Source organism: Cryptomeria japonica, chromosome 3 (genome assembly GCF_030272615.1).
Source record: "Cryptomeria japonica chromosome 3, Sugi_1.0, whole genome shotgun sequence".
Taxonomy (NCBI): Eukaryota; Viridiplantae; Streptophyta; class Pinopsida; order Cupressales; family Cupressaceae; genus Cryptomeria; species Cryptomeria japonica.
The window spans coordinates 712,442,446-712,465,810 of NC_081407.1; the positions used below are offsets into that span (position 1 = coordinate 712,442,446).

Sequence of the window (23,365 nt, forward strand, 5' to 3'; positions counted from 1 at the left end):
ATTTACATATTACAATGAAATGGATCAATTTACCTCATCATAAACTATTAATGAACTACCAAAAAACCAATTTATCAGAGATTCTCAACTTTATAAAATGCAGATTTTTCACAATGCCCCCACATATGTCCCCCCATCATATGTGAATATTTAAGGACATGTGAGAATGGAAAAGATGAAATATCATCTCCTTTAAGAATCATAAAATTGATAATTTATTTTGTAATATGAAATGTTCCTTTGACTTATCCTTTCATTTTGTAATTTACATTTTCTTTACAGTCATAGTAGGGGAAAGGACCCACTAGTTGAGCATGTACCAATTGTTGTGAGGGTTGTTGATACCTTTTGTTCCAAAAATTGAACAAATAAAACCTATTGTTTGAAACAAAAAATATCAATTTTTGTTAGGAAATGTACCAACAGTTGTTAAGAAATGTACCAATAGTTGTTAAGAAATGTACTAATATTGTAAAAAGTAACCAATCAAGTGATGCCATATTAGCTGCACAACTATGGGGTCTCTTTTGCACACCTATTGGTCTCACTTTTTGGGGGGGCTGTTTTGGACACCTTGGCAAAAAGCATGCTGATGTGGCATCATATTTGATGATGTGGCCCTGAAACCTTAGTTATAAGCAGGGGACTTGCCAAGTAAGCTGCTGTAAAAAAATCGGAGTGATTTGAAATTTCCAAGTAGGATTTTAAGAAGCATGAAGTTAGGGTGCACAACTACTGGGTCCTTTCCCCTATTAAGTTAAATATCCAATTTTTGAATAAATTTTATGGTTAGAGGATTGTTGCAACATGATATAAAATACTATGTATGTGTCATCCATTGATGCTGATGGTGATGCTGATGGGTGTATGTACGGTGGTGTAAACACAGTTAACTAAGAGGACGGGAGTCATTTCAATATTGATTGATTTGACATTAACAACACTAGCCCATTTAAGCTTGAAACAAACTTCACATGGGTAGTCTGATAAATCTACAGAATTGTATCAGTATGGCGACTGTTGGAGAAGATGAAGAGAGAGAAATGAAAAACAGAGGCGTAAGAAAGAAGAAATGGGGAAGATATGTGACTGAGATTCGGTCAAGAAAGAGATGGTGCATGTCGCTGGGGTCATACTTCACTCCTCCGAGGACTCTTCCTTATTTATGACGTAAATATTTCTACAGACACTAAGAACAATTCAAAAGGTGTACTCATCAGCCTTCGTTACTGCTGAAAGCGCATCTCGGGGAAAAGTTTGAGTTTTTTCAGCATTGCCATGTTGACCATACTCTGCAATCATATCTGTCCATGACACAACATTCCCCTCTGACATTCCGTTAAACACTCTGTGTCCACCCTCTACACTCCCACACTTGACATACATATCAAGAAGGACAGTTCCCACAGCAACATTGGAATCGATTGAGTTCTTAAAGAGCGACAGTGCCAAAGAGTTCTAAAGCCTCTTCATACAACCCGTGTCACGGGGCTAGACCGGCCTGCTGCCCAAACAAGCTTTTTCCTTCCAAAGGAGGTCAAACCTCATGCGGCACTGGCAAACCTTACTCACGACTTCCATTGCGGACAAGTCCTTTCTTGTTTCCAGACTACGCCATACCTTTTCAAGTGTCCACCACCTGACCACATTAACACACACCCATGCGGAATAGAAGTGCATGCCAACCCTCTCACGGGTTTCTTTCATCCTGATGCTCCTAGCACTCCCTTCAAGTCCCTGACCCTACTCTAGCACTGTCTGTCGCACCATCGTTGCACCCCTGGTACAAGCTTACAAGTCTCCTCGATGCCTTCGTCTTCTTGAGTCCCCCATAAGACCCTGACTACTAGCAATGACCCATCCGGAACTTCTTAAGTCCTCCGGCTCCAACTCTGCACACTCCCTGAGCATGCCCAGCACTCCCACAGCACTGACGCCCCATGTTGGCCTCCCTCAGCTCCTCTGAACCCTCAAGCACCAAACATATTTCATGGGACGACTAGACTCCCTGAGCTAGCTTCCTGTTTGTCCATCTCCACACAATGAACACAACACTAGGGCAATAGATAGCTTTATTGTTATGAAGAGACGGCCCCTGGCTCGATCTACAAACAATTCCAACTTTGTCGTTGGTCACTACCCCAAATACTTCCCAAGCATCCGATTACAAGTTCCTGCCCCTAGATCAACGTCCACTCTTGAAACACCAGTACAGATACCACTGCACCTCGCCCCTGGCGATAGCTTCTCATATAGACTCCTAATCCACGAAGACCCTATCTCCTTCGGAACTCAACCTGGCGCACCACTGACTCTCTCATGAGCCCGCGACGGCTTACCCAGTACACAACTCAGAACCCCTTCCTGAACAAGGACTCCAAGTCACACTGCTTTGGGCCCTTGGCCTATGCCTACATGGCTTCACTGGTGAACCCGGTTCCCTGTAGATCCTATGCACAATAACCAGCTCCATGCAAACACTCAGTCTAAGTCTCTCAGACTGACAAAACACCTTGCACTCCTACTTGGGCACCAAGCTCTTCGCTCCATGATCCAAACCAATATCCTTGGTCGTTGAACTCTCCTTCAACTTGGCTGTGCTCCCAGAACAACTCGCCTACGGACCATGTCCTCTTTTCGGTCATGCAACTCATCCATCTTTGTCACCCTCTTGGACTCGCCTCATGGCTCGGCTCCACATGAGCACACTTTCGGAACCCAGTCCCTACTGCCACATTTGACCCCCACTCTAGGGCCTTGAGATCTCGGACCTCTATGCAAATCCCACTTCAGGTAACCTAGGTGCGTGCCCGGCACATCACCCCACTTGTTCCACAAGACACATGGACTTCTGGCTCTGCAACTCAACCCACATAGCTTGCCCAACTCTCAAGCTCCAACATTCCGATATAGATAGCCCCTTTGCACGGCCATCCCCCTTACAAGATCTTGGGTACTCCATTTCCCCAACCGGGACAATCCATTGCACGATAATCCTTCTCGCAAGAGCCTAGGTACTCCACTTCCCTAGTCCTCGGGTCATAGACAACTCCCCGGGAGTCATCCCCAACATTGGCTCAGTTACTCCGCTTCACTAAGATAGGGACCATGAGAATGCATCCACCAGTAAACCTCACCATCCAATGATAAGGCGGGGTTACTCTACTTCACCCCTAATGTCCATGTAGGACCTCTATCTCCCTGAGACTAGAGGGCAGGGTTACTCTTCTTCACCCCTAGGAGGAGGTGTCTACCACAGACCACCTTGGTGCACTCCTGGCACTCGGCTATTCTTTCAACCGACCCCCATATATAAGTTTTTCGTCCAATTCTCACACAACTGTAGCTTGGCATTAACCCTTTGTCAATCACCACAACTTCCACCTGCGGAGAATAACAAGGGACTTACAACCCTAGAAGCCTACTGATCTCCCCGAGACAGCAGCCCCTTACAACCCGCTTGGGGTATATCCTGTGATCATAGAATTCCATGAAACAAAATTTCGGTTAACCATTTTGTCAAATAGATGGCGTGCGTTCTTAAACCTTCCACATTTGTCATACAACTCAATGGGTGCATTCCCCACAAAAGAACTGGATTGGCATCCAATTTCTCCATTGTAAGCAAAAAACTGATTTCCTACCTCTAGAGCTTCTACGCTTGAACAGGACTTTAAAACGTTTGAGAAAGCAAATTCATTGGGGTTTATGCCAAACCGTTGCAAGGCAGAAAATAGCTTTAAGGCCTCTTCAAAATGCCTCGTCTGAACAGACGCTGCAGTCATTAAATCCCATGAGAATGCATCTCTTGCAGACATTTTGTCGAACACTTGGCATGCACCTGTCAAACTTTCACATTCCGCATACATATTAATAAGGCTGTTTTGAGAAAATGCTTCCTGGTTATGTCCAGTTTTGATCATGTAGGAATGAACAATTTTTCCATCTTCCAAAGATTTCATGGCTATACAATCTTGCGATACGGTATAATATGTGTAGGAATCTGCCAGCGTGCTTTCCTTCGTTTATAAAAGTTTGCGGTTCATTCCGTTTTTCGTACTTACAAGAGCTGCTGACATCTTCAGAAAATTCAATAATTCTTTTCTGTTCAAACTCTCCAGCTAACCTAGACATTGCAATTCAATAATTTTGAGCCTCATGAAAGAATTGAATTTTGTAGACCTGGTAAATATAACCCCAGTATTAGATTCTTGCAACATATTAGCCTTACTTCATTGTGGTGTCTTCTTTTTCCTTTCTGGGCTATAAGACCTTTTCATCACCTATTGACTTAAGTTCTCAAGCAGTTATTTCTTCAGAAAACCCTAGTTCGTTTTCTTTCAGCTTTTTATCTTCTTAAGTTTAGATCTCCCTTAATTGCAGTGACAACACATGCAAGTTGCCCATTTAGCTCTTAATGGTGGGGGAGTTTAAGCGATCTCAATTTGATTATGCCTCTGCAGTTTAGCAGTATATAGATTAACATGTTTAAGTGGCTGGTTGCATGGCATCAATGTCATGCCGGTTAGTGCAAGTATTTAGGTTGACATGCTTCCAATGGTAGGTCTAGTCTACTTTCACATTGCTTGGTTAGCATTGATTTTTTTTGTTTTGGCACATGTCCAACTAGATTCACTACCTTTTGTCTTCGATGACAGTTATTATGGAAGTTAAATATCACTGCATCCTTTAGGATTTGCTGCAGAATTCAACCACGTTTTTTAAGCTACCCTTGTCCAGTAAATATAACTGTTACTTAATGATATGAATCATGATTTATTAGCAGTTTCTCATTCAATTATTTGAGTTGTAAACCTTTTTAACAAATTGGTTCTTATGTGCAATAAATATTAATAAGGATCTCTTTTTTTATTAAAGATCAAACAGGTTTTGAAGGATCTCGAAACCTCATACAATAGGTTTTGAAGGAACCCAAAACCCTCTAGAAATAACAGGATTCCAAAACCCACAAGCAGAATGCTACAAAAAGATGTAATCAAAGATTACAGATAGACTAGTCACCAAAGCACCACTTCCAACCTCTTCCCCATGACATATCACCACTTCCATAGTGAACGCCACCACCTCTATGGGACCAAAAGAAGAGGAAGAAGACAACACTAGAAGCCAACCCTTGACCTTGACCACAAACAAATACCCACCTCAAGAAAAGATTGACTTCAACTCCAAGGGGATCAATTAAAAAAAGAATAGGAGCAGAACAACATAAACCCTCAACCGAAGGGCATCAACAAACACAAGCACGACCCCAAAAACAGAAACCCCAAAGCTACAAACCGAAAGAAGGGCCAGCACAAACCCTGAAAGGTGAAACCCTCCCCCTCAGAAGAACAGAGGAAAAAGACAGGTCCCCACAACCCCCGAAAAGGCCAGGCTAAAGAATGCCAAACCACACCAGAGGTCAACACGAGAACTCCCAACGGCAGGAAGAGGGAAATCCAGGCAAATACAGTGCAACAAGAAGAACTCCCTCCGGCCGCACAAGACCAAAGCTTTGACCCCTAACCCTAACCACCCCATAGCAGCCACAACGAAGAGAGCCCCACCATCAATCTCTTGTAAAGAAGGCAAAGCAATCCCCACAATCACAGGGGAGAAATAGACAGCTCCGTCCACGTAGCATACAGCAGGACCAGCACTGAGACAAAACCGCTGCAACAGAACCAAAAGAAGGGCGCTAAAACAACATAAACCCCAAAAAACAGGGGGGCGCCCACAACCAGGGTCCAAAAGAGGACAAAATAAGGATATGTTGAGGAATAAGACAACAGTTATAAATCTAATAGAAATAAATGAAGCGTAACATCTGAGATCTAACACCTATGAAAAAAATTACAATTTATAGATATGGCCATCTTAATATTTTACCAAACTAACAGTGTAATCCATCATCCATGGATATTACAAGAGACTCTCCAGCGTGAAATAGTGATTGATTCTAGAAGATAACAAATGTAGTAACAACTCTTACAACAAATACTATTCAGTAACTTGAAAGCATAGACTAAAAATAGAGCTTGCATGGACGAATCGAAAAGGTAACTTACAACAAATACTATTCAGTAACTTGAAAGCATAGACTAAAAATAGGGCTTCCATGGACGAATCGAAAAGGTAACGTAGCAAGATTATTTTACTGTCATACCAATATTGAGATATACTTTGATGAAGAAAAAAGCTGAGCTGGAAAAGCACTCAGTGACTTCATATTGTTAGCGGTGAATTCTACATCAAAATGACTTGACAGATTTCTTTACAAATTCAATTGTCACGTCCTGTCATTAAATACAGAATAAGGTTACGTCAACTCAAAATAGCTAGTACTTATTGACAAATGTTTCAATAGTGGTGCACAAATGAGCCAATTATGAACAAAAAATTACAAAAAATAATCCGTACAAATTTATTAATGGTGTTTTCACTATGATAGCTATTGGGGAGTCAACATGACAATAAGGTACCATTATTGAAACTATGTTATCTATTGGTGCTCTAGAGCAGAAACTGAAAAGAATTAAAAAAAATATTAATGAATAGACGTAGTCCTGTTCATGTCTTATATATGCCCCACATAGAGCCTATGTAAGCATCTGTATTTGGATATGGTTGAGTGTGCTAAGAAAAGAACCTGTATATGGTCAAAACAAAATTTGAGCTGCATATCATGCCAAAAAAATGAGAAAATGGATATGTCCAATGGATATGCCCAAACAGACAAAGATGCAAAAAGAAAAATAGTTTAAACACAGAGGAAAACACATATCATGCCACACGTCTCACTCATATTTACACTCAAAATTGGATTTCTCAGCTGAGAATTTCTGTTTGTACAGTCTACATAGTTTTTAATCTTTTACACATATTGTTTTTTATGTATTGGCATCTTTCTCATAACCAGGGCTTTTAAATTTTTTTCCATAACGAATGGCATGGCTTACCTTTCCAGTATCTACTCTACATAAACCCAACCATGAATTGAAATTATTTAGAGTGATACATAATTTTATTATTGTATCCACATGCAAAGAGAGAATAATCAGTTGCATAAGAATGATCTTTACAGCATTTGTAAACATTATTGCTTTGAGAGCCCTAGTTCAGAAGCAGATTTGTGTCCCGAATGTATTGAGATGGTCCATTTATGAAAGGAAAAAGTTTAATTTGTGTGGTTTTGAGATGACCACTCCGAATTCCAGAAAGAGTTTAGATGGCGCTGAAAGGGAAAATGAGTAATAACCTGATTGAAAACCAGTGTTAGGAAATTGATTCATGGCCTAATCCATGGTGTATTTGTCCCAGATAAACCATACCATCGTTCTCCTTGTATCCTTATTGTGATTGGAAGGTACTATACGAGTATTTCAAACCTATCCTCTGGTGTTAAAGAGGCTGATTCAACTATGAGAAATTCATAAGATAATCAAGAAACATGAGCAGAGAAATATAAATCACTTCGGAGTTTTCCTACTTAAACTCAGTCTTTGTGGAGTAGAAGGTCGCACATGCACCGTCTCACGATGAGAATGTGATGTCTATGATGTAAGATATTCTGGAGGCTCAGCCGCTACCGAAACATGGTGTTATCCATGGAGAATTAAAGAGGATTGAGGTGAAAACAAAACAATTATGCCAAAGTGAAACTTAGTTGAAGAAAAAAAATTAGAATTTGTGTAAAGATTAAAACGAGTAGAGAATCGAAAACAAAACAGCAGAAAAGAAAACACATAACACAAGGTTTAACGTGGTTCACCACTAAGTGGCTACGTCCACCAGAAACGCAGGGAATTATCTTATTAACCAAATATCCAAATACACAGTACATCATGTATGGGCTGCATACAGCCATTTATATAAACATATCAGATATGAAATGGAGAGTCTGGGGAAGACAAACAGTCATGTGACCATTGGACTTCATATACCGAACAATTTGTTGGTGGTGGATGGATACAGACACAAACATAGGTTATTAAATATACATATATTAAATTAAAAAAATTATGCAATTTCATCTTCAATAAGTGTTGATGTAATAAAATGACATGATAAGATATAAAAGTATGAATCATGAAAACACATTTGCATGTAGATTGTTGTAGCTTGCAATTCCATAATGCTCATGTTTTAAAATAGTTGCTCAATAATGCTTGTTCAAGGGAATACTAGGATTGTGATAGGATGAAAATGAATTACATAGTATGTCTTTATTTGAGGATCTCAAGGTATTTCCTATTTTAAGCCAACTTCCATGTATCAAAATATCAAGATCAAATAAGAAATGGCAAAAACTAACACTCTGACACGTTTGATTTTGTGCCCTTTTTGGAGGGACTATGGTGTTAGGCTCCCTAGTCCACTAGTTCACTAGGACTATGGCACTACATAGGCCCAAGACAAAAGATCTAGTGACCAAATGAGCATATGACAACAATTTGATAATGAATGGGCTTAAAATGCTCGCTATGAGGGAGACACTAAAGAAAGGGCCCAAAAAAGAAGTGTGAAATTGTAAGGGGATAAAATTTATGACACTACAATGGGCAAGAGAAATTGTTCAAACAACAAGTAGACTATGAAAAGATTTCCTTCAAATGTAGAAGGTGTTTCTCAACAAAACATTACACGCTTCAATGTCCAAATTAAAAATATCTAATTTTGAAAACCAAGCTTCACGTTGCACTCCCATGTAGTGGATTGTTGTTGAATCTCAACATTAATTAAAAATATCTAATTTTGGAAACCAAGCTTCACGTTGCACTCCCATGTAGTGGATTGTTGTTGAATCTCAACATTACTTGATTTCTTCTTAGATGATGTCAAGTTGTTCTGAGGCCCCTTCATCAATTTGCTCAAATGTAAATTCTACTTCTTCAACTAATCTTCAAGATTCAAGTTGTAGGGCTCCTCATCAAGACTCTAATAACACAACTTCTCTAGAGATCACAAATATTTTTATGGGGAGGGAGGGTTCCAAAATAACAAATCCTTTAGCTACTTCTTCTTTTGATCTAGTGTTTGAAGAACTTGGTGCCAAGGATGATGGTCATGTAGATTTGGCAAGGACAAAAGATATGTTAAACAAAGTGGACAAAAACACTATGGTCTCCTCCAAATTTGAGCATGGATGGACAGAGGTTAAGAGGAAATCATCTCCTCTAGTCAAGCACCAAATGTTGCTTAGATCTTCTATGAAAGGGAAGAATAGTGGATAGAGTAAAAACATCTCTATGTGGGGGCCTTCTGAGAACACAACAAAGTGACATTATGCTATATTTTTGTGTTAATTGAATAGGGATATTTTGATAGCACAACTTTGTGCTTCTTTTTAGTTGCACCCCTTGTGGCAAAGGCATGCATTTTATCATTTTTTAGATCCTTATTTTATGGGGTACAACTACCTTATGCCTAACCTACGAATGAAACAAATATTATAATATAATATAATATTTATATTAATATGATATATAATAAATTTAGATTTTTTTATGGTTGGGCTACTCAATGTATGCTATTAAAGCTTAGAAATATAGAAAATTAAAAGAGATCAATGAAGGAAACTATTTGAAGAAATGTGAATGTAGAGCACTTGGAAAGGTAAGGAAATAAAAACCCAATTTTTGTCATAGGGCATACAAAGAGGTAAAGAGTAGCATTTACATTGTAACCCTCTTATTCTCAGACATAATTGATAATAAAAGTGATATTATAGAGAAATGTGGGTAAGGCTACTAGGGTTTTGAGTTTTTTATCTGCATACTTTTGTTTTGTGTTAGCCTTGCATCATATCACGTTTAATGTGACAATTTTTAGTTTTTAAGCCTTGTTCGACATCAATCCAATAGTTGATGTTGGTATTGGTGCATTGGTAGCTGGTGAGAATGACTCCTTTGAACAAGCGACCTAAAACATTTATCAATTTTTTTTCATTAGGTAAGACTTCTGATAGCCCCCTAGATGTTGTTTTGTATGCACAAGAGTTTGATTTTGCATGTCAATGGCTTGAACAATATACACTTATTGGGTATTTTGTTGGGAGGCTCCCCCCTAAAAGTGTGCTTTGAGATTAGGTTGCCAAGGCATGGGCCCCTCATGGAATCCACCTTGTTGGTGTTCAAAACCTTATCAAAGGGTTTTTTCTTTTTCTCTTTGTTGAAGCTAATCATGTCCAACTTATTTTTCAAAATGACCCCTAGTATGCTAGGTCCTCATTACTTGTATTCCAACCTTGGTCCCATATTTTTTCTTTATTTGATGATAAGAAACTTTGGGTTCCAGTTTGGGTAGAATTTTCATGTCTTCCTTTGTCATTTTGGCTTTTTTAGTCTCCATCTCTGATTCCATAGGGATGTTTGTTTGTGTCAAACTAGATCGGCTCTATCATGCTCGCTAGGTCAAAAAAGGGTTTGTGTTGAGGTTGATCCATGTCGAGATTTAAGGGAAACCATTGATATTTAGATTGGAGGTCTTCGCCACTCTCAGCGAGTTCTCTATCTAAACTTACACAACACTTATTTCCACTGCCAGTTGATGGAACACAAGATCAAGGATTGTTCATGAGAGGGTCCCAAAGTTAACTCCCCACCAAAGGTTTTTTATCCCTCTCGGCTAGCTCCTAAGATGGAAAAGAGTGAAGAGAAATGGACTATTGTTACTCGCAAGGGAGAGTCCTATTCGAGTAACAGTGTGGATCCTAAAGAACAAGAGGCTCCTATTGTTTCACCTCCAGTTTCAAATCATGTGGACAGGGGAAAAGATATTGGTGTTGAGGCTCCTATTTGCCAACCTTTGGTGTGAACTCCTCAGTCAGCTTATGTCATTACAACTCCAAATAATAAACTTCACCGCTCTCGTAGACGCCTAGGTGTGCAAAGGAAGGTGAAATTGTTCCAGAGAAGCAATGGAATGGGATGCCTGAATTTTAGTCTGCAACTTCCTTTTTGCATAACCAATTCTCCTCTCTTAAGGATGAGGATAACATGCGAGAAGGTGATACATGAATTTTCAGTCATTGAATGTCTAATGTCTCATTGACCTCTCCAAGAAGTATTTCATGTAGAATACTTGACAAAATTATGCTAGTCTTGATGTTTTGTGTCTATAGGAAATTAAAATTTCCTCTTTCATGCTTTCTACTACATGTCGTGTTATTTGGCCAAATGGCCTTGCGTTTGCTTCCTAGCATGAGGCAAGTTATGACAGAGTTGTGACTGTTGGCAAGAGACATTGTATCGGTAGAGATTAGTGCTTAAGGAATGTTATGGGGTTATCATTGATGGAAAATAAGATCATAGATCACATCCGGTATATGCAAAATTGTTCTACCATAAGTTTGATATTAATTTTTCTTAAGTCTGAAAGGTGGAATACAGTATGCAGCAAAGTATGAGTACATTGAGCAGAAATAAATTATAGTTGCATAGTTTTGGTTGCGGTGGAAGAGGTAGTTGATTGGATGTTTGAGATAGCTTAATTCACAATCCTAGCCTTTGGTATTGATTCTTGTGCAAGATAGAAGATCTGGTATCTGGTATTTCAAGAAGAGCATGGTTATTTTGATGTAGCATGTCATGGAAAATCTTTGGGATGATTTCGGTGATTGGTTTTGAGTTCGAGGCGGTTGAGCTAACATTTGTGAAGAATATTATCAATTTGTTTACGTCTGCATATGGATTTGTAATCGGATTGAGTCGACTTATTGTTACACGTTTCATGTTGTGTGTTATGCGATTTTAGGCCGACATGGATTTGATTTGACTTGATGATGCGAATATATAAGACCGATTCATTTGAGAATATTGCATATATATTTGAGTGTGTGAAGACTATATGAGCGTTGGTGTGTATTTTTACATGCGCTATCCTTGGATTGGTGCTCTCGTATATGAAAGAGCAGAGAAGAATAGAGCAGTGAGACAAAACAGTGGAAGAATACCTTTTGTGCTTAACCAAAGCTACATTTTGGTATTTGTAGATGCTACTCATCAGTTCATATATTCTTGTTGTCATTGTAAATCATTTGTAGGAGAGTGAGTCCTTCGAGGTTGTAGCCCTCTTTTGTAATTGAGTAGTGAGCTCTAGGCAGTGTGCCTGAATTCATGTGCATTCCCCTCTTGTAATATTATTATACTCTTCATAATGGTATTATAATATTGTGGATCTCAATCCCACCATGGTTTTTCCCTTTCCGGGTTTCCACGTAAAAATTTTGGTGTTATGATTTTGTGCTTTCTTGCATTTAATTTTTGCACTTTTATTTTATTCATTTCCATTTGGTGGTTTAAGAATCAGTTTAAGAAAGTTATTAATTGCAGAACACTAATTCACCCCCCCCCCCCCCACCTCTCAATGTTTATTGATTCCAACAATTTGTATCAAAGCTTAGTTCCTTCGAGGAAGCCTAACAGCTTGAGGAAGACCCAGGAGATTGTAGAAAAGTATGAGGACACCATATGCTTGATGCTGGAAATTGATCAATGCCTAATGGAAGTCGTTGAACCAAGAACAGTGTGGATCATGCCCATGGGGTATGAAGTTAATTTAAATATGCTTGATATGTATGCTCAACATCTTTTGAGTAAGGTTGTGGATGAAAAGGAAGAAATATTTGGGATATATAAGGAGAAAATTTTAAGTTTGCACTCCCAATTCACTAAGCTCGAAATACAGAAGAGAGTGAGGAAATAAGTAGAGCAGCTTGCTAAAGACATGGGCATTACAAAGGAAGCAGTCCACAGAGCCCTAGAGAAGAACATCCTAAAAGAGGAGGACATGGTCAAACCCAAGAAGACCAAACTGGCCACTAATCCTCCTAAGCTAAGGAAAACCAAGTCAGCACCTTCCTCTAGTGCTCAAAATCCTATCCCTCCACCAAAGCCTCAATCCAAATCATCTAGTGGAGTAGAGAAGAAGAAGAAAGGGAAGCCAGAGAGATTATATGTGGAAGCCACTTCAGAAGAAGAGATAGATCTCACCAAAGGGCCTATAGATCTTAACTCTCTATATCATGTTCAAGCTTGTAGCACTTGCACAAGCCAAAGTGAGGGAAGACTTATTGAAGTATCACTCTGAGGAAAAAGATCTCATATCCATGGCTACAAGTGTGTTGGAGAAAATTTTGCCATCTTTTAAACAAGATACTATAGACTCACCCTCCAATAAGTTGAGGAGCATGTTAAAATTAGTAGATTCTCATTTTGTATCTTTAGAGAAAGCGATCGAATTTAAGGTTCTTAGATAATTTAATGCTATGAGGTTAAGGACCGTTTTGAAAATGGTTGAAGGCGATAGGGCTAGTTTGACTATCGGTCTAAAGAGCATTCAAGAAGCACTGGACAAAGGCGGTAAGATTTACAAGTCATGTTTTCTTTTGCCTAAGTTCACAATTGAGATTGATAAGAAGATCAAAGAATGTGAAGGGCAATTAGCTAGTATTTCTCAATCCTTTTCCCCCCAATCATTTTTTGTCAGTAATCTTGAAGCTCGGGTGATGGTTCTACTTGACAAAATCAAGAGCCTTAATCAGGAAAAAGATAGAGTAGTTGGCAGAGTGGGAGAACTAAGGAACTTAATCACTCCCCAGTTGGATACCTTGCTTAGTAGTCAACAAGATTCTATGAATGCTTTGAATAAGAGTGTTTCGTCAGATCTTAGAGGAGTTGAGATGCATGCCTATCTGTTTAGTGCTCTTATAAACATTTTGGAGAACCTTACGAAAGGTTGGGATGATCACATGTAATCCCTGAAGACCATTTTTGCAAACATTTTTAAATTTTTGTAAGTTATTGAGTATACCCTTGTACATAATTTTTGGCAGATACCTACCTTTGCCATTTATGTCAAAGGGGAGAGAGAGGAATGAAAAATGTTGTATATTCTCAGGGGGAGCTTGTTGAGTTGTTGCAAATTTGATCTTACAATGTCATTTTCCATCAAGTGTTGCCATCAATGCCAAAGGGGGAGATTGTTGGGAAGAGACACTATAATGGTAGAGATTAGTGCTTAAGGAATGTTTTGGGGTTGTCATTGATGGAAACTCAAATCAAAGATTACATCCGGTCTATGTAGAATTGTTTTACCAAAATTTTAATATTCATTTTGCTTAAGTCTGGAAGGTGGAATAAAGTATGTGGCAGAGTATGAGTACATTGAATAGAAATCAATTATGGTTGCATAGTTTTGGTTGTGGTGGAAGAGGTAGTTGATCGGATGTTCGAGACAAATTCATTTGCAATCCTAGCCTTCGATATTGATTCTCATGCAAGATAGAAGATTTGGTATTCAGTATTTCAGAAAGAACAAGGTTATTTTGATGTAGTGTGTTATGTGGAATCTTTGGAATGATTTCGGTGATTGGTTTAGAGTTCAAGGTGGTTGTGCCGACATGTGTGAAACATATTATCAATTTTTTTAGGTCCACATATGGATTTATAATTGGATTGAGCCAACTTATTGTTACACATTTCATGTTGTGTGTTATGAGGTTTTTTAGGCCGACATGGATTTGATTTAATCTGATGATACAAATATATAAGACAAATTCATTTGATCATGTTGCATATAGATATGAGTGTGCAAAGACTGTATGAGCTTTGGTGCACAATTTCACGTGTTATCCTTGGATTGGTGCTCTAGTATATGATAGAGCAGAGCAAAACAAAGCAGTGAGACACAACAGTGGAAGAAGACCTTTTGCGCTTAACTGGAATCGCATTTTGGCATTTGTAGATGCTACTCATTAGTTCAGATATTCTTGTTGTGATTTTAAATTATTTGTAGGACAGTGAGTCATTTAGGGTTGTAGCCCTCTTTTATAATTGAGCAATGAGCTCTAGGCAGTGTGCCTGGATACATGTGCATTCCTCTCTTGTAATATTATTATACTCCTGATCACAGTATTATAATATTGTGGGTTTCAATCCCATCGTGGTTTTTCCCTTTCCAAGTTTCGACGTAAAAATTATGTTGTTATGATTTTGTGCTTGCTTGTATTTAATTTCTGCACTTTTTATTTATTCATTTGCATTTGATGATTTAAGAATCAGTTTAAGAAAGTTGTTAATTATAGAAAACTGATTCACCCCCCCTTCTCAGTGTTCATTGATTCCAACAATGACTCTCCTTGGTCCATGTTGGCATTCCTTCATTGTCGACCATGAGTCTAATCCTAGCCATCGATTGGTGTGGATCCTCATGTCAGTTAATAATCATTTCTTTGGGATCATTAATGTTTATGCTCCCAATGATGTTGTTGAAAGATCTACCCTTTGGCTATAGATTGTGGATTCAATGACTCATGCCACTTGGGTCTTGTCTGGGAACTTTAATATGGTTGAGGTGGCAGCAGATAAAGAAGGGTTGGTGCCTTTCCGTTGGGCAGTTGGCTAAAGGGAGTCATGGTACTATATGCGTGATAAATTGAGGCTTTTTTATTCCAACTATTTTTGTTGTCATTTGCATGTGGTCTAGTGTACATGGAGTAATTTTTGTGTAGGAAATGATAAAGTTCTTAAATGACTAGATCGTGCCATGATTTTGGTTTAGTCCTTCTTTTCCCCAAGGTCACTTTGTCCAACCACTTCTCCATTAAGTTTGGCATTGAGTGGTTTATGGGCCCAACTCTTCCTTTGAAAACCCAATTTATTTTAACACCTCTTTGCTGAGTCATCAGCCTACGGTGGCTCACATGTCCAAAGGGTTTATAATCTTGAATGTCGTCCAACTCATCGATCTAACTGGATTTCTTGGTGGAATTGTGCTATCCAATGCATGAAGTGTTTCTTGTGCATTTATGGTTGAGAACTTTCTCTTTTCACCAACGATGTTCTGAGGTCGCTACATTGAACCTCGGTCAGGCCATAAAAGCCCTATCTACCAACCCTTTTTCTGTAAATTTATAAATCCAAGTGGCTCAACCTCACTAGTTAAAAGTGGGAGATCATGCTTCTAAAGTGTTTTTTCTAGCTCATCAAGCAGACCACTCTTCCCCAGCTATCAATAGAATCAAACATGGTTAGATGGTGATCTAGGAGCTATTGGATATTCTATAGGTGTTTGTTTTCCATTATGAGAAAGGTTTTATAACTGAGGCTTCTTCTCTTAAGAAAGATAAATCCCTTTAGGTTTATCTCTATGTGGTTCCTCATCAACTCTCAAAGGCCCAATTTAAGTTTTGTGAGTAGTTTCTTTCCTTGTATTACCTCAAGGAGGTTATCTGCTCTATGGGGGCGATAAAGATCTTGGCTATGACAAATTTCCTTGTGAGTTTTATCAAACCCTTTGGCCTTATGTGGGTCTTGACCTTTGTAAAGTCTATCTTGAAGCTTCTCATAATCGAACCTTAGGGAATCTTATCAACAAAGGCAACATTAAATTCAATCCCAAACCTGGTGACCTAGAGGATATCTATAACTGGTGGCCCCTTACCCTATTGAATGTTTCTTATAAGATTATCACCAAGGCTTTGGCTCTAAAAATATGTCATCTTCTCATGCTTATTGTTCGACCTAAGAAAATAAGGTTCATTAAATCTTTATTTATTCTATATAATATCATTGTGGTTTGGGAGGGCTTGGAGTGGGCTCATCACTTTGGACAGGCTACTCTATTCCTCAAGATTGATTTTGCCAAAGAATATGATCGCATCGAATGGCCCTTTATTTTGTGATTCTTGGAGCTCTTGGGTTCAGCCTGAGATTTCTTTAATTATTCCAAATGCTTTTCGGAGATGCCTCTGCTTGCATCATCATTGATAACTAACAATCCTCCATTTTCAGGATCTGTCGGTCCATGCGTCAAGGGTTCCCTCTCACTCCCTCTTTGTATGTGCTTCCAACATAAGGGTTTGGTTACTTTATTGCATAAACCTTCTCTAAGGGTCTTGTTTTGTGAATTTCCCTACCGGAGTCATTGCAACAACTCGTTAATGGGTATTTTGCAAACAACTCCTTTCTCACACTCATTGAAGAGGAGCAGAATTTGAAAGATCTTAAATGTCTATATATTTTATGTTTGGCTTTAGGTTCTTCCATACAGTCGAATAAGAACCCCATCAATCCTTTCTTCCCAAGCGTCCCTGACTTTGTGACTATTGCTAGAAGTGGATTGGACATGGGGAGATTTTTTTCTTTTTGGGCATCCCCTTTGTTTTTTAGGATTCTTCAGTTGACCTCTGAAATGTTGTTCTGGCCAGAATTGAGAAAAATCTTTCATACTAGATTACCAAGCCACTTTCTTTGGCTGGAAAATTTTAGGTTTTCTCTAAAATTTTAGTGCCTACCCAGGTTTATTACTCCTCTTATTGGGTTCCTTTGAATGCTTCGTGTCTTTGTTTGGAGAAGTTTCTGTTAATAAGATGAGAGGGGGGGGGGGGTGAATCATACAAACTTAATCTTCAATATATTCAACAGATTCAACCTCAGTAGTTTTAACAAATATATGTAACCAAAACTATAAAACAAGCAAACTCATAAACAAATAACACCACAAAACATATAACACCAGATTTAACGTGGAAACCCAAATAGGGAAAAACCACTATGGGATTTCGGACCCACTAAGAAATATACTCTTCTAGAGTATGCTCAGATAAAAGCAAATCCTGTTAAAGATTACAAACACATTGCTAGATGTGACTCGGTTAAGGGATTTCCCTTAGATCTATTAGGATCTTCACCTTTTAGAAGTGACCTTGTTAAAAGGTTTCAAACACTCAATCAGAATGTCACCTTGCTAGAGGATTTTCAAATAAGACTGTTAAGTCCACTCGGTTAAGAGATTTTCTGCCACTTACAAATAAATAATAGTAATAAAATCTATCTGCAACTTCACATCTAAAATGCTAAAGCAGATTCTTTTTTGCTCAATACAATCTAGTCATAAGACTTATCTTGTCCCTCTGCTGGGCTCCTTACTCTGTTATTCAAACAGGTCTTCAAGCTTTTGTGCTCGGTAATCACTATGTTGCATCCCTATGCTTACACTTGCCCGCATGCATTGTTTATCAACAGTTCCTTATTTATAAACAATTTGCTAACTGCTTAATCTCCTTGATCACATTTCCCATGATCAATCATAGCCATCAGATCTTCAATCTTGACTAGGTTCAATGTATCCTTTGAAAATGTTTTACCTCGCCTTGGAACTTGCATACATTTCTTGGAACTTGTGCTAGGATATTGCAGTTCAATCTGAGCTGTAGATCTTCCTGGTGATCTTCCATTGCCATAGATCCTTAACAAACTTCATACACGTTGTATCAATCATTTAATCATATCCAGCTCATCAGCTTCCATAATTAAATAACGCATGTATTCATCCAATGCATTCTGTTATTACTCGGTTGCAATTTGGTAAATACTAAACTTCACTTTGTAGACATTCCGCCTTCATTAACCGATAGCGATAACCTTAGGTTTTACCGACTAGGTTCCTTGCTCGGTAACATAGTATAGTATTAACCTTACAAATAGTAGCATATGTAGGATATCGAAACAATCTAAACATCATGATCTCATCATTGTCTAACTCAGTAATAGTGCCCATTGAATAATTTATTCCTCCCCTTATTCATCACATTCTTTATGTGTCTTTTACCGACATCTTAATTCTCTTCAAAACATACTTCTTAAGATGTGGCAACATCATACAAAATCAGAAAATTAATTTCTTGACATCAATGACAAAATAATATTGTTAAGACAGTAAACATCCTTAATCAGTTATATCCATAATCATCAACAACCTTCTCAATATCCTTATTGAAATGCCAACAATCTTCTCTTGTTTGTTATAATGCCAACAATCTTCTCTTGTCTATTATAATGCCAACAACTTCTTCGTGATTTCCTCTAGGCTTCCTCTAAGGATCACAAATATTTTCACCATGTTTCTTGGGAGTATGTCTCCCACAAGATTTTGGTGGGCTTGGTCTCCTTTCTTCTAGGAGGCAAGGTTTAGTCCTTTGTGCTAAATGGATTGTTCGTGCCATTTCTGGCAATGAGGCTTGGAAAGTTCTCTTTAGCCATTATATCTCTTTGGGTTTACCCTAGCACCATCTTGCTTTAGAGGTAGTCCACCTTCATGAGATACTTAATCATTAGGGCAATGCCCCTTGCACTGTTGTGAGGGTTCTATCAGATGATTGTACCTCTTGTGGTCAGTCACCTTCTTGGGGCCAGTGACAAAGGAGCTTCTCTACTCGTAGCTCCAATTCTCCCAGATCCCAAGCCCCTCACCATCACTCTAGTGTAAAGGGTGGTCTAATTAAGTGACACTTTTCTTCTCCACCCCACAAAGGCTCTACCTCTACCTAGCCTTTGGGTGGGGTAGGGTCGACCCTTGGAGATGGTGATGGTTGGCCTTCTGGTAGTGACTATGGTGGTTCTTCTAGGTGGCCCCCACAGTTGTATTTGGCTATTTCCCCTAAAAGGCTTGAAGATAAAGAGGAAGGAGAGGCAATTTTTGATGAGGGGTGGTCTTTGCCTAATGTCAAGTCTTAGACCCCACTGACGTATGGTGAAAACTGAATGACAAGGATCCTCCCCTGCCTCCTACTAGGTGTGTGTTGGCTTCTTAATTGTTCTTTCTATTATTTTATGGGCTTGGCCCTTAGTTTGTTTTTGTTGCTTCTGGGCTATTCCCTATTAGGTATTTATGTGCTTTTCCTGTGTGACTTTGAGAGGTGACCTTGTGTCTCTCTACCTTTTTTGTGGATATGTGTATTATATTTTCTTATTAACAGATTTTGATGCACACATTCATCAAGAAATAAAATTAATATTATTTATATTGACACAAATCAACAAGGCTTTCTATCTAAATTAGGGAATTCTTAGGTGAAAAATACATGGAAAAAAAAATAGGATGATGAATAATTATAAAGGATCTTTACCCTATATTAAGCACTACTACAATAAGGTGGTTTAGTCTTTTACAAGTCACTCACAATTGAGGGTATGCTTAGAATTTTTCTTATTAATTGATTGGATGTTATTCTTTTATTGTAGATTGAGCCAAAGGGATAGGGACATTAAAGGTGATGAAAACAACAAGATTCATTAGGAGGGTTTATTTTATAAAACTCAAGGTAAAAACATAAATAGAAAATATTTAGTTAAGGTAGAAAAAGAGACATGACCAACAACATGTTGAGTATAATCTCCAAATTTGAGACAAGGTATAGTTATGAAAAGAAAAAATGTTAGGGAAGGAAAAGAAAATTAAACATCTACGCTACATATCATTTATGATCTTGGAGGTAGTGCAAAGAATGATTTTAGGTTAGATCTCACTCCATCACATGAAACTACATTTAGTTATCAATAGTGAACATCTAAATGACTGTATACAAAACATCCACGATAGATGAAGAAAAAGAAGAGCTTGTGCCACATTTAATAGAATACCTAGTGTCTAACATGAGGACAATGCTTCCAAAGCATGTAGTACTTTCAAGAATGCAGAGGGTGAATAAGAAAGGGGTTTATGGGTCTCGAAAGTCACTCTCAAAGGATAGACTAATGGAAAATACCACTAGTATTCTAGAGAGAAGTTGGGGACATTATTTGCATTTTATGCATGTATTTAATATTTTAAGGACCAAAAAATTCTCTACAAAGGGAGGTGTGATTTGAAAAGGAGTAGTGATCTCTACAAGGTTGAAAAAGTTAATTAGTTTAAAAATTACACTTAAGGAATACTAAATATTATGACAAGTGCAAATTTTTGTGATTATTGGGAGAAAAAAAAAAAAAAAATAATAGATGAAAATGAGAATTTTAGTATTATTATGTAGCCACTATGGTAGTGATATGTATAAGAGGTGGTAAAAAAAATTATAGCAATATTTTTAGAATGACGTAAGATTTTAACAAATTAGCTATAGTTTCATCACATGTATTTCAAAATGAAAAAATAGATGTATCTCGATGTTTGGATGGTTGGCTTATTCTAATGTATGGGATTACAGTCTAGAAATATAACAAAATTGAAGAAGATTGAAGAAGGAAAGTATTGGAAGAGTTGTGAACATAGAGCACTTGGCAATTGGTAAAGAAATAGAAACACAATTTATGTCAAACAAAAAATAAAGATAAAAAGAGTAGCATTTATAGTGTAACCCTATTATTCAACTATACAATTCATAATAAAAGTGATATTATTTCTCTTAACAAGGTTCTCCACCTAAATTAGAGGATTCCTAGTTGAAAACTATATGCAAAGTGTTTAATTATGTGTGACTGAATTTTCTAGTGGTTTGTGTTGGTGTGAATAAGGAAATTTCCTAACTAGTTATTTGTTAGCATCTATTGACACCTCTTAAGTTTACTTAGGATAGCTTAGATGTTACATGACACAATCATTTAATGTTGTTCATGTTAGTTATCTTAGGTGTCATTCTAGATAGAGATGAGTCAGCTTCTTGCATTTATTTTTGTCACAGAGTAGTTGTAACTACTCCTTACTCGCTTGCTTATATAAACAAGTTCATTTGTACATTGTATCATATCAATTGATCATCAATTCATATTCATTCATATCAAGTTCATCTCAAGCTTGGCTTTTCAATCTCATTGTTCATCATTGCTCAAGTTGTAACATTCTCGTGTATGATTGAATAGTTTCTTAGTTCTATCCCTTGAAATCTGCAACTTCATGATGGGCTCCTAAAGCTTCATGATGGGCTCCTAATCTCTTCATCTCTCCAACATGATATCAGAGCTTTTTCAGGCAAATTACCTTCTCATTCAAAAAATTACCTTCTCATTCAAAAAATTGAGCAGTTGATAAAGAGATCCGATATTTGACTTCCCATAGTCCTATTTGGCTTAACCAGCACACTCTAAGCGCTGACCGCGCTTAGGTGGCTGGTGTGGCCCCTTTACCCCTTTCAGCTTTCCGTTCAAGGTTCCCGCAACTTTCCATTCGCAGTTCCGTCAGCAGATGTTCGCCGTTTCTCTAAACAGTGACGTCGTCAATGTTTCATTCAAATTTTCTTCCCGCTCGAAACTCTTGCACTTGAAAGCATAATAAAGGAGCAACCCCATCAATTTCTCTGGCAGCGTACTCCCGACCTGTGCCAAAATGGTAGCTTTGGAACAGTGTATGGACATCGATCAAAGCATAATGGAAATGGAAAAGGGGAAAAATGTGATCACGTATTACAGTTGGAAATGCTCTGGTAGACATTTATGCATAATGCTGAAACAGAGAAATAGACATGTATGCATAATGCAGAAGCATAGAAAAGGCATGCGAACTGTTTGACTGGTTGTGTCCAGGAAATGTGATCTAATGGAATGCAGGATAAGCACAAAATACGCCTGTGGACAAGGATTTGAAAACTTTCAACCAAATGCGATTGGCAGAGACTCCAAAGCCTTTGCTAGTGTCTGCCAGCCTGTGTCAAAATCGAAGCTTTAGAACAGGGCAAGGACATTCATCGTAAGAGTTTTGTCAGATGATGTAGCTGCAACTTCCCTGGTCGACGTGTATGCAAAATGTGTAAGCATTGACAAGGCATGTGAAGTTTGAACTGCTTCAAAGAATGGCATGTTTACAGGATATGTAAAATAGACAAGGCACCTTAACTGTTTGACAAAATGCCTCAACGAGCGTTCTTTTCTTGATTTTGGGACATTCACAAAATGGTTTTCTTGTAAAGGTTTTTAGAAACTTCCAACCAAACGCAGTTGGCAGGTGTGAATCCAAATTCTGTAACTTTTGCTAGCATCCTCCCAGCCTGTGCCGAATGAGAGCTTTGGGATGGCAATGGCTATGCAGCGGACAGAATGGCCTGCCCCATGCCATGCATCCCACCATCCCCCGTACGGTGACTTCTGCGAAAAGGACGGATTCCCATTCAATCCTACGGCAACTGTGCCCAAATTTCCTTCCTCACTCCCGTAACATTTTTTCATTTTTTTGACAAGTCCGTGAGGGGTGGAGGAAAGTTTTTTTTAAAAAATGTATGATTATATTTTTAAATTGAAATAATTTATTTTAATATTGTAAAATAATAAATGAATAATTAATAATGTATTTAAAGTTTTTATTTATTATATTTTTTCTATTTTTTAAGTTATATTTATAAGATAATAAATATAATAAATTTATATTTAATTATATATTTATTTATGCATTTTACTATTATTACTTATTTAGTAAATTTGAACAAAAATGCTATAGTTTGAATTTAAGTTTTTATGTGTTTTCTTTTATGTTTGATTTTATTTAAAAACTTTAAATACATTATTAATTATTAACTAATTATAACTTATTATTTCAAACAAATTAATAAATAAAAAATAGTAAAAAATATTAAAATAAATTATTTCAATTTAAAAAA

At 37.8% G+C, this 23,365-nt stretch overlaps 1 protein-coding gene across 1 annotated transcript; it reads right to left on the reverse strand.

The window, feature by feature from the left end:
• Positions 1–1,200: 1,200 nt before the first annotated feature.
• LOC131874331 (pentatricopeptide repeat-containing protein At4g33170-like) lies at positions 1,201–22,937 on the reverse strand. Its single transcript, XM_059217655.1, has 7 exons — positions 22,701–22,937; positions 5,412–5,673; positions 5,233–5,321; positions 3,457–4,019; positions 1,796–1,903; positions 1,564–1,639; positions 1,201–1,458 (listed from the first exon to the last, which is right to left on the reverse strand). The coding sequence occupies exons 1-7, from the start codon at positions 22,935–22,937 to the stop codon at positions 1,201–1,203; spliced, it is 1,593 nt and encodes a 530-aa protein (XP_059073638.1).
• Positions 22,938–23,365: the final 428 nt, after the last annotated feature.

Coding starts and splice junctions, on each gene's coding strand:
- LOC131874331 (XM_059217655.1), bottom strand. CDS start 22,937: ATGAAAAAATGTTACGGGAGTGAGGAAGGAAATTTGGGCACAGTTGCC. Junction 5,674..22,700: donor ACACCTGCCAACTGCGTTTG/GTTGGAAGTTTC, acceptor GTTCTGTTGCAG/CGGTTTTGTCTCAGTGCTGG. Junction 1,640..1,795: donor CGAAGGCATCGAGGAGACTT/GTAAGCTTGTAC, acceptor TAATGTGGTCAG/GTGGTGGACACTTGAAAAGG.